Source organism: Salvelinus namaycush, chromosome 5 (assembly GCF_016432855.1).
Source record: "Salvelinus namaycush isolate Seneca chromosome 5, SaNama_1.0, whole genome shotgun sequence".
Classification (NCBI taxonomy): Eukaryota; Metazoa; Chordata; class Actinopteri; order Salmoniformes; family Salmonidae; genus Salvelinus; species Salvelinus namaycush.
In genome coordinates this window covers 48,798,673-48,818,151 of record NC_052311.1, presented here as the reverse complement: position 1 = coordinate 48,818,151, position 19,479 = coordinate 48,798,673, and the positions used below count along the sequence as shown (strand labels likewise).

General features: G+C 45.9%; 1 protein-coding gene across 1 annotated transcript in view; it reads right to left on the bottom strand.

The window, feature by feature from the left end:
- Nucleotides 1–18,973, bottom strand: part of LOC120048380 (raftlin-like) — a 75,801-nt gene extending 56,828 nt beyond the window's left edge. The window contains exons 1-2 of the mRNA XM_038994304.1: nucleotides 18,637–18,973; nucleotides 4,142–4,308 (exon numbers count right to left, since the gene is read on the bottom strand). Coding sequence (XP_038850232.1) covers nucleotides 4,142–4,286 — 145 coding nt within the window. The 5' untranslated portion in view covers nucleotides 4,287–4,308; nucleotides 18,637–18,973. The remainder of the gene's footprint in view (nucleotides 1–4,141; nucleotides 4,309–18,636) is intronic.
- Nucleotides 18,974–19,479: the final 506 nt, after the last annotated feature.

Sequence of the window (19,479 nt, the reverse complement as noted above, 5' to 3'; positions counted from 1 at the left end):
ATTATGGCCAAGCAGTTCTATTTTTGTTTCATCAGACCAGAGGACATTTCTCCAAAAAGTACGATCTTTGTCCCCATGTGCAGTTGCAAACCATAGTCTGGCTTTTTTTGGCGATTTTGGAGCAGTGGCTTCTTCCTTGCTGAGCGGCCTTTCAGGTTATGTCAATATAGGACTTGTTTTACTGTGGATATAGATACTTTGTACCTGTTTCCTCCAGCATCTTCACAAGGTCCTTTGTTGTTGTTCTGGGATTGATTTGCACTTTTTGCACCAAAGTACGTTCATCTCTAGTAGACAGAGCACGTCTCCTTCCTGAGCGGTATGACGGCTGCGTGGTCCCATGGTGTTTATACTTGCGTACTATTGTTTGTACAGATGAACGTGGTACCTTCAGGCGTTTGGAAATTGCTCCCAAGGATGAACCAATGTGGAGATGGAGGTCTACAATTGTTTTTCTGAGGTCTTGGCTAATTTCTTTAGATTTTCCCATGATGTCAAGCAGAGGCACTGAGTTTGAAGGTAGGCCTTGAAATACATCCACAGGTACACCTCCAATTGACTCAAATGATGTCAATTAGCCTATCAGAAGCTTCTAAAGCCATCAAATCATTTTCTGGAATTTTCCAAGCTGTTTAAAGGCACAGTCAACTTAGTGTATGTAAACAATTGTTGGAAAAATGACTTGTGTCATGCATAAAGTAGATGTCCTAACCGACTTGCCAAAACGATAGTTTGTTAATAACAAGAAATGTGTGGAGTGGTTGAAAAAATGAGTTTTAATGAACCTAAGCGTATGTAAATTTCCGACTTCAACTGTACATTCACACTTTAAGGCAGATGTGCATCCTACATGGGGCAATAAGTAGCCTAGTGGTTAGAGTTTTGGACTAGTAACCGGAAGGTTGCTAGATCGAATCCCCGAGCTGACAAGGTACAAATCTGTGGTTCTGCCCCTGAACAAGGCATTTAACCGGCAGTCATTGTAAATACACATTTGTTCTTAACTGACTTGCCTAGTTAAATAAAGTGTGCATGTCTTGGAATATAAAATACCCATAATCATTAGTAGGCCTACAGGCTCATTCATTTGTCATACCTCTAATGTTAGGATTAGAGGTTTAAGGTCATGGTATCCTAGATCTGTGGTTAGGGTCAACATCTACCCTAAGCGCTAAGCGTGTCTTTTCTGTTTAGGTCATATCTACATTATAAACAACATGTTGAATGGAATCGAGCATGTGCCATGCAAACACTTCACCCATGCAGTGAGAATATAATGGAAATCTAAAGTAAAACCTGATGACCGTGAATTCACTTCAATGTCATTCCCCGAGAACCGACCGCTGTTCAATTCTCCCTCTCGGAGTGGTGAACTGGGATAAATTCTGGCTCCCCGCATCCAGGGGCTAATCTCCACTCAGAACACACTACGGTGTTCTAAAATTCCACTGACCTCTCATTTCCGTGCTCCATATTCCCGCTTCCGATCAGAGCACAGGCGGAACGCCGCTGCTTCTACACGTCAGTCACACGGAGCGGTGAGAAAAGCTTATATTAACAAGAGGACTTCAGGCTCTGGGGGTTTTGCATATAAATAATGTGTCTGGAGCCAAGATGAAATCAAATGGTGTGTGTGTGCGTGCGTGCGTGTGTCTGTCAGCTGGATTTGATTTCAAGGACAAAATCTCCGTTGCTATATGCTGTCTACTGGAAACTAACATAAGTGTGTTTTCAATTTTTCATCCTCTTGACATTTTAAACATTTGAAATCACATTTTCGGAAATAAAATACGTGCCAAGCACTCCAAGAACCTTTCTATGTGTGTACGGTGAGATGGTTTCTTTCCACACCGGTTAGCACAGCACTCCGTTTGTCCTTTCCCTATGGGGCCATGGTGTTAATATCAAATCATTCTTGCCTCTTTGTTTCAAAGCCATTTTCTGAGGTAAATGAAAGGTAGCAGCATGGCCCTGTTCGTGAATGTGAGTAATAAACTTACATAAAACTTGGGGTTATTGCTTGCTAGCTAAGGCTGCCTGGTATTTACAGTTGCAGTTTATTAAAAGCTCATGACACATTGCTCTTCATATCTTGATCCGGTCTTTATGTGGCTCAACATGGCCCCCTGTCATTTGGTAATTTAAGGGCGCTTTCACATATCCCCTTATGATCCTGATCCTGGAGCGTTTGGTACCCTGATCCGCGATATAAAGCATGTGTGAAACGCAAACGAACCCTGGCTGAAACGAATCCTGGACCTGTGTGAGTAGCGGGACCAAGATCCAGGACCAGAGTACCAGATATCGTGACACAGCAGCGCGAGTTGCGTGGATCTTTTTTCCCCCAGTTGTAAAAGAGCTAGCTTGCTAACGTTATGGAGAATGTGCATCTTGCTAATCGCACCCTGAAACTGGTATTTTCAGGTCTTGTGAAAGCAAAACGTATTCTGTAGAATTGCTCCAGGGAAACCGAACCAGGGTGCTCCAGGAAACCGAACCAGGGTGCTCCAGGAAACCGAACCAGGGTGCTCCAGGAAACCAAACCAGGGTGCTCCAGGAAACCGAACCAGGGTGCTCCAGGAAACCGAACCAGGGTGCTCCAGGAAACCAAACCAGGGTGCTCCAGGAAACCGAACCAGGGTGCTCCAGGAAACCGAACCAGGGTGCTCCAGGAAACCAAACCAGGGTGCTCCAGGAAACCGAACCAGGGTGCTCCAGGAAACCGAACCAGGGTGCTCCAGGAAACCAAACCAGGGTACCAAATTACATTTGTGAAAACACCCTAAAAGTAACTGGCAGTGCTATATAGTGCCTGTTTTAGAGATACATTGAGCTATGGACATGATTGGAAACAAATAAACAAGAACATTTGTAATCTTCCAATTTTTTGCCTCAATTCTCTTAGATTTGATTAGTTGAAAGTGTTTGGTTAGAGCTTGTTGCTGAGACCGAAACACTTTTTAGAACAAGAAAGTATGAACCCGGATACACAGAGGCCACATTTACATTACAAAGGCCTTATACCCAAGTAATTGGAATAAACAGGCTAGGTAGTATATACAGCCATGAGTACGTATAGTGCACTTCTGTGATCATATTAATTGTTGTGTATTTTGTAGGAAACAGCACTAACAGTTGCAGGAACTATGAATCTCCCTGTAGCCTAGTCACATGCCTAGTACAATATAATTACATACAGTAAGTTATCCGCCAACAGTTACCCTAAAAAACTGCTTTAGGTAATGTAAGGATTTTCAGACAGACCCAAACACTACAGGGACACAACTACACAGACTCAATATAGTCCTAGGAGACATAAACAGGCACAGCTTTAAAACAGAGCGAGGAAGAGAACTGAGAAAGAACGAGCGAGAGACAGACAGACACAATGGGGGAGAGAGAGAGAGAGAGAGAGAGAGAGAGAGAGAGAGAGAGAGAGAGAGAGAGAGAGAGAGAGAGAGAGAGAGAGAGAGATGCACGCATACAGCCCCAGACACCCAGATGGTGTATCTTAGTACCCATTCTCTCCCTGTCAGATTGACTAGCTAATGGAGTCTAATAAACTGTCACAGCCAACACACAGCACACTACATCTCCCAGCTTCTCCCGGCTCCAGAGGGCTGCATCTCCCACCAGCCCACCACCATTCACACTGTTTGAATTGTAACTTCTCATGGAGGGAAATAAAGTGATGGCTATATTTATCCCCAGCTTCCATAGGTCTCTGCTGCTCGCGCCATATACCCACCCCTGAGCCATGAGCAGAGCAGGTCTCAGGAAGCAACACCCCACCTTGCATCTCATCAACACTTCAAATTGCAACAAGAAACGCCTCTGTGGGCTGGGGGTGTGTGAGTAGGTGGGAGAAGGAGATGGAGTCTATTATGGTGGAGGAATGTATTTCCATCTAACTAAGTGTGAGGCGGAGGGCAACATGTTCTGTGGTTGGAGTGCATGTTGTGTTTGTCAGTTTAATTTCTGGTACTGAACTTGAACAATATGATAGTTAAGCATATCTTTGGTGTGTAAAAAGAGAGTTGGAAAACATAATTTGGTATTCTTACTGTAACAGTGATTAGTACATTTTTCAAACGGCTTAGAAATAACCATTGAAATCTCTCTCAAAAGTTGCATGTCTTACCGTCTTTCCCTACGAGGAAGTTGACGTATTGGTATGTGTAGGCTACGCCCACCTTGGTTTCCACCTGTGGTCTCTTCAGGGTGGAGTAGATCTTCCCTGGACTGCTCTCCTCTGATGACTTCAGCTTCCTCAGTCCACAGCCCATCTCCCCAGAGTGTGTGTGGACCCTACATAGGGAATAGATGGGGCAGAATGAGATTCCTGTAAGAATGTATGTATGTGTGTGTGTGTAAATAATAATAAGGTGTGTTCATATTTTTGTCCTATTTCACACATGTACAAGTGTTTATTAATATACGTGTGAATTGGAAATTCGTTTTTTTGCATATCCTAAATCCCCCTAAGACACCCTCGAAGAGTGGGGTCACGGCCAGGGTCTGCCATCACCTTGTTGACTCTGGGATTTAAACTAGCAACCTTTTGGTTACTAGCCCAACACTCTAACTGCTAGGCTACCTGATGCTTGTGTGTGTGAAACTGGACACCAGTCCCCAAAGCATAAGACATGTTCAATTTAGGGAGAGATGGATTAATCTCTCTATCTCACACACACACACACACACACACACACACACACACACACACACACACACACACACACACACACACACACACACACACACACACACACACACACACACACACACAACCACACACACACACACACACACACACACACACACCTCACGTATGGGGCCCCAAGGTAGTCTCAGAGGGAAAACCAATAAAGAAAAACATGCTGGATAAGCGGCACCAAATAAATAAATAAATAAAAAGGCATAAATGAGCTTGATTTTTCATGGGTTCCGGAGCCCTCGTTCCCTGGGGGACAAATTAACAGAGACAACCGTGAAAGACTATGGAAAAGGGCCTCTAAAGAGCCTGTGCACCGGGCGTCACCCAAATGGCTTGTGACAGCGGTGCTGCATCTCCATTGGCTCAGGCTGGCACAGGTAATATCCCATTGTGCTCTGCTGATTAAGCCCGGGAGGGTGTGTTGGGGGTTCCAGGGGGCGCCGGCCCCCCAGCTGATGAGGAACGCACTGTATTATGTTCCCCTCTAATTATACGCCGTTCTGGGCTCCGCCAGCGGACTAATCCAAGAGGCCGTGGCGGAGACAGGAGGATGGGGGGGGGGGAGATGGGAGAATGGGGGGGGACAGGAGCGAACCGGTGCTCTGTTAATGAGGTGAGCAGGAAGAATGAAAAGGTGAGAATCAATCAAGGGAAAAAGAGGAAATGGGTGGCTGGTTGGAGATTGTTCGCTAGAGAGACGAGTTAGGTAATGCATGGCAAGTAGAGTCTGGAGAGATAGGCCACTGTAATTAGACCCTGTTGAATAGAAGTGACGAGAAGAGGGAGATGACAGAGATTCAAAAGTATTGTCATGAGAGCCACTGTCTTCCACAACACCTACATAGATATCTGTGTTTGTATTATGAAATGAAATGTGTGTATCACCTATAATCTTTGTCTCTTTTTAATAAATGTCATGCGTGTGCATACATTTTTTAATTCATTACAATACAGGCAATGGCTTTCAAGTCAATACAAGCAGTGGCATACCACAGTTTTATTGACCATCTCATACTATTCTACACATTTTGCAATGAGGCTGAGAGAATTTAGCATTCTTTAAGCATATTTCCTGCTATTCTACACATTTTGCCATGACTTATGACCTGCCTTGCAGTGGCTGCAGGGCGTGTAGTACACCAATGAATACAAGGAATGCTTGCAGGATCTGATGTTTTGTATTTTTGTAAATATGTTTCAAAGAAGTTTTAAAATGGGTTTTTAAATGTTTTAAATAGAGCTCGGTGAGTCATCTCTGGGAATTGTGTAATTTCTTCTCTGTGTCTTTAAACTGGGGCTCATGCCTCCGTTCCAAAATCAGAGCACACATTTCAAATCCAAAAGAAACAAATCTTCCATTTCCCTAAAAGTGTTCAATTTCTCCTAAACAGCCCCCCAGGACTGAACTCTAAAGCAACTCGGCTCAATGACATCAATATTTTTCTGTCATCAAAGAAAACAGGCGAATACTACAGTAAAATATCCATAGTTTTTAATATTATCTCAGATGTGCTCTGTCTAAGTTCCAGTGAACTCCGGAGAGAGGCTCCGTAATGTAGTGTACAGGAAAGGCAGAAGAAGTCTGAACAAAAGAAGAGAGAAAAACAAAAGGCTGAACATTTTAGAAAAACGTAGGGGCTCTTATTCGTATAGCTCCTGGAGACCAATGGGGGGGAGTGAGGCGAGGCCGGGGTATTTTTAGAGTTGACAGAAGAAGTGTGAGATGTTTATGATTTTCATAGTGACTGTTTTCCCTCTCAAACTTCTCTTCAGAATCGAGGTGCATGTTCTGAGCATGCCCTGTCTGAGCTCTGCCTCTATGGGCCCGCTTTGGTTAATCTCCTCTGCTTTTCAGACTGACAGCGAGGGAGTTTGGGTTACACCAGCAGTCTAAACAACGGCTCGATATTGTCAGAAAAACAGAAAGGCATTGATTCTTTGCTGAATTAGTAACGATCGGTTCACTGTTTCTTTCCTTTTGTTTGGAGTTAATTGCATTTGAGGTTTTACTCGATAAGACTTTGTAAGGCAAGATGTTATAGAAGTCCAAAGGGTTTGTTGTAACTGGATGTACTTAAATAGGACAGATATACACTGAACAAAATATAAACGCAACATGCAACAATTTAAATGATTTTACAGTTCATATAAAGGAAATCAGTCAATTGAAATAAATAAATTAGACTCTAAGCTGTGGATTTCACATGACTGGGAATACATATGCAGCTGTTAGTCACAGATACCTTAATAAACAAGGTAGGGGCGTGGATCAGAAAACCAGTCAGTATCTGGTGTGACCACCATTTGCTTCATGCAACGCATCTCCTTCGCATTGAGTTGATCAGGCTGTTGAGTGTGGTCTGTGGAGTGTTGTCCCACTCCTCTTCATTGGCGGATATTGGCGGGAACTGGAACACGCTGTGGTAAACGTCGATCCAGAGCATCCCAAACGTGCTCAATGGGTGACATGTCTGGTGAGTATGCAGGCCATGGAAGAACTGGGGTGATGGCGGCAGATATATGACACGACAATAGGCCTCGGGATCTTGTCACTGTACCTCTGTGCATTCAAATTGCAATCAATAAAATGCAATTGTGTTTGTTGTCCGCAGTTTATGCCTGCCTATACCATAACCCCACCTCCATCATGGGACACTCTGATCACAACGTTGACATCAGCAAACCGCTCGCCCACACCACGCCATACACATTGTCTGCCATCTGCCAGGTACAGTTGAAACCGGGATTCATCAAGAGCACACATCTCTAGCATGCCAGTGGCCATCGATGGTGAGGAGTTGCCCACTGCAGTCAGGTCAAGACCCTGGTGAGGATGACATGCATGCAGTTGAGCTTCCCTGAGATGGTTTCTGACAGTTTGAGCAGAAATTATTTGGTTATGAAAACCATCAGCTGTCCGGGTGGCTGGTCTCAGACCATACACTGTTGGTTAAGGGCTTGTAAGTAAACATTGCACAGTAAGGTCTACACCTTCGGCGCATGTGACAAATGACATTTTATTTTATTTGAAGAAGCCGGATTTGGAGGTCCTGGGCTGGCGTGGTTACACATGGTCTGCGGTCGTGACGCCGGTTGGACGTACTGCCAAATTCTATAAAATGACATTGAGGCGGCTTATGGTAGAGAAATCAACATGAAATTATCTGGAAACAGCTCTGGTGGACATTTCTGCAGTCAGCAAGCCAATTGCACACTCCCTCAAAACTTGAGACATCTGTGGCATTGTGTTGTGTGACAAAACTGCACATTTTAGTGGCATTTTATTATTCCCAGCACAAGGTGCACCTGTGTAATGATCATGCTGTTTAATCAGCTTCTTGATATGCCACACCTGTCAGGTGGATGGATTATCTTGGCAAAGGATAAACACTCACTAACAGGGAAATAAGCTTTTTGTGCATATGAAACATTTCTGGGATATTTTATTTCAGCTCATGAAACATGGGACCAACACATTACATGTTGCATTTATATTTTTGTTGAGTGTAGAAAGTCATGTTTGTTAGCCATGAACCTGTTTGGTTCCTAAACTGACCTATTTTGTACCTTCTACCCAACGCCAGCCTCACAAGATACTTTTCATGTACACGTGGATTTTGTATTGTAAATATGTGATAGTGGAGTAGTGGCCTGAGGGGAACACACTAAATGTATTGGGTAAAGTGTTATGAAATGGAATTTTTAAACTGAATATAACTGTCTTAATGGTGCTGGACCCCAGGAAGAGTAGATCCTTAATAAATATAAAAATCAATGGTTAAACATCCTTCATAACCACCAACGTCTCCACAGTTGCTTAGCACAGAATTTATGTTATATCTGCATGGGAGTAAACTTAATACATGAGCTAATAATGTACGATGATTCTGTAAAAAAGTATTTGGTTGGATATGGGCAACAAATATGGGTGTAACGGTTGTCCTCCTCCTCTTCGTCCGAAGAGGAGGAGTAGGGATTGGACCAAAGCGCAGCGTTGTTATATGACATAATGAATGTTTATTAAAGTAAAGACGAAACACGAAAACACTTCAACAAACTACAAAACAAATAAACGATGTAGACAGACCTGAACAAACGAACTTACAGAACACGAAGAACGCACGAACAGGAACAGACTACATACACGAACGACAAAACGAAACAGTCCCGTGTGGTGCAACATACACAGACACGGAAGACAACCACCCACAAACAAACAGTGTGAACAACCTACCTTAATATGGTTCTCAATCAGAGGAAACGTAAAACACCTGTCCCTGATTGAGAACCATATCAGGCTAAATGACAATGAACCTAAACATAGAAACACATAACATAGAATGCCCACCCCAACTCACGCCCTGACCAACTAAACACATACAAAAACAAGAGAAAACAGGTCAGGAACGTGACATAACCCCCCCCTCAAGGTGCGAACTCCGGACGCACCCCCAAAAGTCTAGGGGAGGGTCTGGGTGGGCATCTGTCCACGGTGGCGGCTCAGGCTCTGGGCGTGGTCCCCATCCCACCATAGTCAATCCCCGCTTTTGTAGCCTCCTCCCAATGACCACCCTCCAAATGAACCCCACTGGATTAAGGGGCAGCACCGGACTAAGGGGCAATACCGGAATGAGGGGCAACACCGGACTGAGGGGCAGCTCCGGACTGAGGGGCAGCTCCGGACTGAGGGGCAGCTCCGGACTGAGGGGCAGCTCCGGACTGAGGGGCAGCTCCGGACTGGCTGACGGCTCTGGCTGGTCATGGCTGGCTGACGGCTCTGGCTGGTCATAGCTGGCTGACGGCTCTGGCTGGTCATGGCTGGCGGACGGCTCTGGCTGGTCATGGCTGGCTGACGGCTCTGGCTGGTCATGGCTGGCTGACGGCTCTGGCTGGTCATGGCTGGCTGACGGCTCTGGCTGGTCATGGCTGGCTGACGGCTCTGGCTGGTCATGGCTGGCTGACGGCTCTGGCTGGTCATGGCTGGCTGACGGCTCTGGCTGGTCATGGCTGGCTGACGGCTCTGGCTGGTCATGGCTGGGGGATGGCTCTGGCTGGTCATGGCTGGCGGACGGCTCTGGCTGGTCATGGCTGGCGGACGGCTCTGGCTGGTCATGGCTGGCGGACGGCTCTGGCTGATCCTGTCTGGCGGACGGCTCTGGCTGATCCTGTCTGGCGGACGGCTCTGGCTGATCCTGTCTGGCGGACGGCTCTGGCTGATCCTGTCTGGCGGACGGCTCTGGCTGATCCTGTCTGGCGGACGGCTCTGGCTGATCCTGTCTGGCGGACGGCTCTGGCTGATCCTGTCTGGCGGACGGCTCTGGCTGATCCTGTCTGGCGGAAGGCTCTGGCGGCTCCTGTCTGGCGGAAGGCTCTGGCGGCTCCTGTCTGGCGGAAGGCTCTGGCGGCTCCTGTCTGGCGGAAGGCTCTGGCGGCTCCTGTCTGGCGGGCAGCTCTGAAGGCTCATGGCAGACGGGCGGCTTTGCAGGCTCAGTACAGACGGGCGGCTTTGAAGGCTCAGTACAGACGGGCAGTTCATGCGGCGCTTGGCAGACGGACAGTTCAGACGGCGTTGGGCAGACGGGCAGTTCAGACGGCGTTGGGCAGACGGGCAGTTCAGGCGCCGCTGGGCAGACGGGCAGTTCAGGCGCCGCTGGGCAGACGGGCAGTTCAGGCACCGCTGGGCAGACGGCAGACTCTGGCCGGCTGAGACGCACTGTAGGCCTGGTGCGTGGTGCCGGAACTGGAGGTACCGGGCCAAGGACACGCACCTTCAGGCTAGTGCGGGGAGCAGCAACAGGGCACACTGGACTCTCAAGGCGTACTATAGGCCTGGTGCGTGGTACCGGCACTGGTGGTACCGGGCTGAGGGCACGCACATCAGGGCGAGTACGGGGAGAAGGAACAGTGCGTACAGGACTCTGGAGACACACAGGAGGCTTGATGCGTGGTGCCGGAACTGGAGGCACTGGACTGGAGACACGCACCACAGGGAGAGTGCGTGGAGGAGGAACAGGGCTCTGGAGACGCACTGGAAGCCTGGTGCGTGGTGTAGGCACTGGTGGTGCTGGCCTGGGGCGGGGAGGTGGCGCCGGAAATACCGGACCGTGCAGGCGTACTGGCTCCCTTGAGCACCGAGCCTGCCCAACCTTACCTGGTTGTATGCTCCCCGTCGCCCGACCAGTGCGGGGAGGTGGAATAACCCGCACCGGGCTATGTAGGCGAACCGGGGACACCATGCGTAAGGCTGGTGCCATGTAAGCCGGCCCGAGGAGACGCACTGGTGGACAGATATGTAGAGCCGGCTTCATGGCACTTGGCTCAATGCTCAATCTGGCCCGGCCGATACGAGGAGCTGGTATGTACCGCACCGGGCTATGCACACGTACAGGAGACACCATGCGCTCTACTGCGTAACACGGTGTCTGCCCGTACTCTCGCTCTCCACGGTAAGTACAGGGAGTAGGCGCAGGTCTCCTACCTGACTTCGCCACTCTCCCTTTTAGCCCCCCCCCAAGAAATTTTTGGGGTTTACTTTCGGGTTTCCAGCCACGTCTCCTACCTGCCTCCTCATACCACCGATCCTGGGCTTTCGCTGACTCCATCGCCTCCCGAGAGCGGCGATTCTCTCCCACCTTAGCCCAGGGTCCTTCTCCGTTCAATATTTCCTCCCAAGTCCACGAGTCCTGGTTTTTTGGCCGCTGCTGCTGGTTCCTCTCACGCTGCTTGATCCTTGTTAGGTGGGTGGTTCTGTAACGGTTGTCCTCCTCCTCTTCGTCCGAAGAGGAGGAGTAGGGATTGGACCAAAGCGCAGCGTTGTTATATGACATAATGAATGTTTATTAAAGTAAAGACGAAACACGAAAACACTTCAACAAACTACAAAACAAATAAACGATGTAGACAGACCTGAACAAACGAACTTACAGAACACGAAGAACGCACGAACAGGAACAGACTACATACACGAACGACAAAACGAAACAGTCCCGTGTGGTGCAACATACACAGACACGGAAGACAACCACCCACAAACAAACAGTGTGAACAACCTACCTTAATATGGTTCTCAATCAGAGGAAAGGTAAAACACCTGTCCCTGATTGAGAACCATATCAGGCTAAATGACAATGAACCTAAACATAGAAACACATAACATAGAATGCCCACCCCAACTCACGCCCTGACCAACTAAACACATACAAAAACAAGAGAAAACAGGTCAGGAACGTGACAATGGGCAACAAATATGGGCAACAATACAACAAGAGTGATGATTCATTATCTTTCCATAATGCTATCTAATCATAAAATAATTTGTCTTCTTGGAAGTGTCATGTAAAGATACAAATCCCTGAGAACAAAGCTCAACTTGTGATGAAAAGATCTCTTTGGACTAGAAAGGATTAGAGCAGTGGTCACCAACTTGGCGATCGGATTCTAAGTTGATCACCAAACATTTCTGTAAAAAACCCAACGATAAAGCCTTGTGTTCCTATTTTTTTAATTTGTTTTGCGCCGTTGCCGGTAGGTGCACTACGATTCAGCAGCCCTAGTGCCAGGAAGTCTGAAGGTAGAACTCTGCCTACCCGACATGCACAGAGAGCAAATCAAGTGCACCTATAGGCCTACCGCTGACCAATCAGATAGCTCAGATCACTGTGTCTGCACAGTTTCCTCAAGCCATAGACTGTAAAAAGCCTCGCACACACAGCAAAATTGCTACTCTGAGATTGGTACTCTGAGATATCAAAACCAAGAAATACAGCATAGAACTGCTGGTTTTACGAGTAAGTTAATGTTTATTCAGCACTGTCAAAACTTTGTTCAACACTTTTGTCATAAATGCACATTTTCCCTACTTCCACTCATGCTACAACCAGCACTGCAGCTGCAATTAATGAGTATAATGTTAGAAAAGTGTTACGATAAGCTTGTGTTGTTGTTATTAGCGGCTTGTGTCGTTTTTAATATGGAGGAATATTTCACTTTCTCTGGTCATAGGAATAATATGAATTGGTGTATGAGGCAAAAATAATGCAGTGTGACTTGAGTTTCGCCATCAGATGGAAGACTGTGTCCCCTTTTCTCGGTGGAGGGAGAGCGGAGGTCGAGGAGTCGGGTGAGAGGTAATACAACAAATTATCTACTACCAGTGTGATCATATACCTCATTTTTAAATATAATTCCAAAATGGTCTGAGAACAACATTGGCAGGGTAATTCAAGCATAGCCAATATGCAGTGACAATGTTTTGGGGGGTGTGTCTTGTGTGTTTGTTCGCATGTGGCAAGAGTTTGTACATTCACTCTGCCAAAATTCTGCAGAGTTAGTCACTCACCCTTCTAAATAACTTGAAATAGTCTAATCAGGTCGTGTGTCTTGAAGTCGCCTAGGCTAGCTAGTGCTATCTAACTTCTTTCGCAAATTAGCTTCAGCCGGCTAGTGTGCGACTGTGGCAAAGTTGACATTGGACAGCCTAGTTCTGGGGCTAGTTAAGGGCTGTTAATAATTTACGCAATGCAAATGGACCAATATTTTAATGTTGCACATATTTTAGTTATCTCATTAAATGCTTTCAATATTTGTGTTTCTACAATTTATAGTTGGTTTAAGGTTAAGTCATAGAAATGTGGAGTTATTGACATTTAAAAACTATTGTCCCATGTACAGTAAATTGTGTAATTTACTATTGGTCCCTAACTAGCCCCATAGGGATACCGAATGTCAAACCAAATTGATAGGCATTACGATCAGGTCACATGCAGCTGTGCCCCAAAATTATGATTACTTGGGTGCTGTGGGCAAATGTACAGTACCCTTCATTCCGTGACATACCAATATTTTCCTATCATCTCGCAAATCTCTGTTTTGGACAAGACTGACTTTACGACCAAAATTATCCTATTTACACTTTGTAGTCAATTTTCACAATCGAATAAACGTTTGACTCCCATCGATGCCACATAGGCATGCTGTATTCAAAACTAAGAAGTTGCTTTTCAGGGGCAGACGCTCTTTAAAACACGGCCAGCTCTTACATTGCCTCCGTCCCTACCCCGGACTTCTGCCTGTGTCTACCACAGTAACCCTGATTACCCCGGTTCTTAAATGTGACAAATAAAGCAGTTGTGCACAAGGCGCAGTTTCCTGGCGGCTGTTGTATTGTCCACTCAGGGGGGAGAGTGCTCTCAGGGGCCCGGAGCAGGGCCATTCCCTGTTTGGACTTCCTCCCTCCTTCCTTCCTTGGCTCCTCACCTGGGAGGGACAGTGGACAAGGAGGATAGGAGCAAGGGGCCCGACAGAGGTGGGCTGGGATTTAGGTTGTGTTGGTGACCATACTACAGCAACAAAAACAATTAGACCAGTGCTAATATTACATAGCTTGAAAGCCCTGTAGTTAAGATGAAAACAATGACCATAACGCATTCCCAAATACTGGGCCTTCTCTGAAAACTGGAATAGCTTTTTTGAAAACCCACAGCTAGACACAGTTTATTACATTCAATATAAATCTCCAAGGACAAGACATAATGACACACATAAAGAAAGAGCCTTGCTGAAAGATGAGGGGAGATAAGTGCTGGTAAAAACAGAGTGTAGTAAACAAGCGTCTGCTTGAGCCTCTCCAGTGCTTCAAGGCTGAGTGTCCTGGCTGGCCCGGTGGTTGGTTCGATCTGGTTCCAGCTAAGCCATCCCTCTATCGTCTCAAGGCCTGGGCACAGCCGGCTACATATGCTGCACCCAGACACACATGTACGGTAGGGAGCTATTGCCATGGGAACCAGCCCCTTTAGAACTACTTCCCCTCTCAGGAGAATAATAGACACCAATATCTCTATTTTCCTCTCTCCAAGGGCTAAGCTCTCGTCTCTCCCTTCTCCCTTCTCTTTCTCTCACTGCCTGTAAGGTCTCTCTAATTTCCTCCCAGTCCCTGTCTTTCAGGTCTGTATTTTGCATTTGCTTTGTTTGACAGTCATTATCTTGATAAAGTATGTATAATCTATTCACTCTGGGCTTTATATAATACCCTGAACTCAACGCATTTCTAAATCTATCATGCATAAACATTGCAATGGATGAGTCCGATCATGGCCAAAGTGAATGGCACACAGCAAGAATGAAAATAACAATGCGAAAGAGGAAAATCCGGGTTAATAATATTATATTTTCCAAAACATAGGCACAGAGATTTCAAGGAATGACTCATTGTTTTCATGCGAACTTGCTGGAGGCGGGCCCTTTTTTTATTACAGCCAACTGAAGCTAAGTTTTGCTTTTCAGATACAGTATTGACAAGTCCTTGAACATTACTTGATCAATACTGCTGCAGTTCTTGACCACCCAGTCAATTTTCCTTCGAGAAATGCAGTATCAAAGGGGAGTTTTCTTCCTCGCTTAGCGACTACAAAACAAGTGAATAGTGCATACCACCATGTTTTCCTTCCAGCAAAGGGATTTCTCTTAATATCCATTCTAAGTACTTTAAGGCTATGCCAAAGGCTTGAATAAATTGGTATCTTCAAAAGCCCATCACCAAAGAAAGAAAAAGGTACAATCTTTGCCACAGATCATGTACCCAAGCATTTCAAAGTACATAGATGTGATGCTTATGTAAGAGTATAATCCATTTAGACTGTCATCGCTGTCAGGAGAAATGCAAAGAATTACCAGTCATCTTTCAGCAAGTAATCAGGCTAAGCTGTTTACCCAAAAGGCCTAAAATACGGTGGGTAGGTACTTGTAGGGAGGCAAATAAGGATAAATACAGTATGTGTGTGTAGAGTCTTTCAATATGGAAATATTATTTCAGTAATTCTCAGTTTTGGTTCTTGTTTAAAATATGTTTTATTGGAAGCCAGAACTATGTCCAAGTACTATCCCAGCTAGCACAGTGGATCTGGGCCAATTCCGGCTGAGAGTCGGGGCACTCGGCTGAGAGTCAGACACGGCCGACGTCATGTGTCCCGAGTCTGGGCCGCCTTCGGCAGTATTACTTGTGGCTAGGATGTGGGGATTGAGCTCGGGCCGATTCCGGTGTGAGTTATCTGGCCCAAATATATTACTTGAGGCTTGGGCCGATTGGGGCTACTCTCTGGCAGATGATTACACGGGCTGCTTTATATAATTAACATTTCATTATTTATTTTTCCATATTTTCTCATTGTGTCTGTGATCAAAAAATACAATTAAATGAAATTCTTTAAGAGTCCTGTGTAGTATTTTAGTATTTTGATACTTTGTGCAAGGCAATTGATAAGCATTAAAATCTTTGTGGATGGAGCCTCCCGAGTGGCGCAGCAGTCTAAGACACTGCATCGCAGTGCAAACTGCGTTGCTACAGATGCTGGTTCGAGACCTGTGCCGGCTGCGAACGGGAGACCCATGAGGCGACGCACAATTGAGTTAGGGGAGGTTTTGGCCGGCCAGGATGTCCTTGTCCCATCGCACTGTAGCGACTCCTGTGGTGGGCCAGGCACATGCACACTGAAACGGTCACCAGGTGTATGGTGTTTCCTCCGACACAATTTTTTTTGGGTGGATGGGTATAATTTGTATGTATAAAATGTATAATAGTAATATTTAAAATGACTAAATCGGGTAATTTTGTATACATTTATTTAAATTAGCATCTGGCCACTTCTGGGGAGATTCTGGTAAGATGCCGGCAAAGTCGGCTGAATTCCGGTAAACGGAAACGGCCCGATGGTACTTGGGCCGATTCTGGGCAGTCATTCATTTTGATTCCAGGCAGAGTTCGACACCCGATTCCAGACGATTCAATCAGTTCCAGACCCCAGGAAGAGGGCCGCTTCTGGGCCGATTCCTCATTGCTAGCTGGGATACTGTAAAATGCAGTAAACTTGTAGACTAGTGGTCAACTTTATCCTACTCCCTCTGTGAATGTTTGCACTGTACATGCTGAGGAGAGTAGAACATCAATTAAGGTTTAAAATCAAGCAAGACTTTCTAATCTATTCAAGCCAATTCAACTCAGTACCAGATAAATCTCTACTCCCTGGTCCAATATCAGACATATGGGAACTGGATTAAAATGGAAGTTTGAACGTCAACGCAGCTGGACGACAGAAGTCAATGTTCAGAAAATCTGTGAACATGATCAACTTTATGAAACACACAATAGTGAGTTCCTACTATGTAGGCCTTATAGATTATATCAGGCGAGTATTCAATTTAACAACGTAATTATGTCATGAAACAGTTTCTGCTCTGGCTCCCTCGCTTCACCTTTTGCCCCATCTATTATTCTCTGTTTCAAATGAGGCCTACAGTATGGAGCAGATACCACAATGACTTTCCTATTCAGGGCTGGCCAGTTAGATTTGGGTTATGGCTAGTCTGTGATGCAGTAATTTGGGGGTTCCTGGTGAAAGTGTTTCCCTGTGTGTGTGTGTGTGTGTGTGTGTGTGTGTGTGTGTGTGTGTGTGTGTGTGTGTGTGTGTGTGTGTGTGTGTGTGTGTGTGTGTGTGTGTGTGTGTGTGTGTGTGTGTGTGTGTGTGTGTGTGTGTGTGTGTGTGTGTGTGTGTGTGTGTGTGTGTGTGTGTGTGTGTGTGTGTACTAGCTCGTGACCCAGCAACAATATAGGGTTAACAGCCCAGCCCTCATAACCAACCAGCTGGAACTGATTAACAGTTCACTCAAACTCTCTCTCTCTTCCTCACTCACTCCCTAACGCTCTCTCTCATTCCTTCTCACTCTCATTCTTCCTGTCTGTGTGCATTCCTCTCTCATGCCCTCTTCTCCTTTCTCCCAACCTCTTATCCCTTCTCACATCCTTCAACTCGTTCGCTCTACTTTGTCCCTCCCTTGCTCTTGCTTTCTCTCACACTGGCAAACACACACACACACTCTCTCTCTCTGCAGTAGAGCCTAAGGTTTAATACTGTATGTCAAGCACATCTTGAAATACCATCAGGGTTCAGTGATTGGAGCCAGGTAGACATTTTTGGCATTCTCACCCCTCTGGTACCACACTTCCAGTTCTCTGCTGCCAATGACTGGAACGAATTGCAAAAATCACTGAAGCTGGAGTCTTATATCTCCCTCTCTAACTTTAAGCATCAGCTGTCAGAGCAGCTTACCAATCATTGCACCTGTACACAGCCCATCTGTAAATAGCCCACCCAACTACCTCATCCCCATATTGTTATTTATTTTTTTGCTCCTTTGCACCCCAGTATCTCTACTTGCACATTCATCTTCTGCACATCTATCACTCCAGTGTTATTGCTAAATTGTAATTATTTTTGCCACTATGGCCTATTTATTGCCTTACCTCCCTAATCTTACTACATTTGCACACGCTGTATATTGATTTTTATATTGTGTTATTGACTGTACGTTTGTTTATCCCATGTGTAACTCTGTGTTGTTTGTGTCGCACTGCTTTGCTTTATCTTGGCCAGGTCGCAGTTGTAAATGAGAACTTGTTCTCAACTAGCCTGCATGGTTAAATAAAGGTGAACTAAAATAAATGTAAAAAAAATTGACTTCAAACCAACCAGCTCATTGATCAGCATGATTACTGCTCTGAGCATGAACAGGTGTTTGTGTGTGTGTGTGCGCGCGCACGTGTGTGTGTATGCGTGGGTGTGTATGGGAGGAGTGTTGGTTGGTGATCAGGAGTTTCTTGTAAGACATTGCACACAAGCCAAACTTGTGGCTTGCGCCATCCCTTGACTGATGCATTCATCCTCATTAATCTGCCTCTGAACGGTTGTCATGCTATAAACAACTAGAACACTAAGTTGTCTGTGACTTCTGTCCTAAGAGATGTACAGTCTGTCTTTATCAGTGTCTTTTCCTGTAGGCTACATATTTATTTTCTCAAGCCTTGAGAAATAAGGATGTAGACCAGTGGTAAACACATGCAAGTTAAAGTAGAAAAAAGAGGGAGTTACCTGATCAGAAGCTGTTGACTACAGGAGTTGGAAAGTTCACTGTTGAGATCAAGAGAAAGCCACTGGAACGGCTCCTCGAACAAACACACACATTCTACTGACAGGAGAACAGCACCGCACAACAGTCCACGCTCAGATCCTCTGCGATTCTTCACTCAGGTCCTGCAGATACAGCTCGAACTGAGGCTTTCGGTCAAAGAGGGAAAAAAAGACAACAAGAAGACTAAAATCTGGATGGGATCATTAGCTCTGCCAGCTTATTCTATCCTCGCCAGAGGCTCACTAGCTAACGGTGCGCAGCAAACACTTTGAGTGCGTGCGTTTAGGTCATGCTCAAAGTATGCCTCGGCTATGTTCTGCAAGCTCAGGGAAACCACATCCTGTCACATATCTACCTCCTCTCTCTCTCTCTCTCTCTCTCTCTCTCTCTCTCTCTCTCTCTCTCTCTCTCTCTCTCTCTCTCTCTCTCTCTCTCTCTTCCTCTCTTGTGATTGTCTGAAGCGATGGAGCGCTCTGACCCAACCTCTGTTCGGCGCAGCCCCTCCACCCCTCTATCTTTCCCTCTCCCTCTCTTTCACTCACTCAAGGCTTCTCCAGGAGCCGCACCAGTTCCAGTCGACTGACTGAAGAATCCATCTGAGGATGAGGCTGGGGGAAAGAGGGAGGGCGAGAGGGAAGGGGGGGATGCCAGAGAGAGAGAGAGAGAGAAAGAGAGAGCGAAATGAGGAGAGGTGAGGAAGCAAGAAAGGGTGTACAAGGAGTAAAAGTGGAGAAAGAGCTGGGGAGACAGAAGGATGGAAAATAAAAAATAATAATTTCAAGGAGAGATATAATGTATTATAC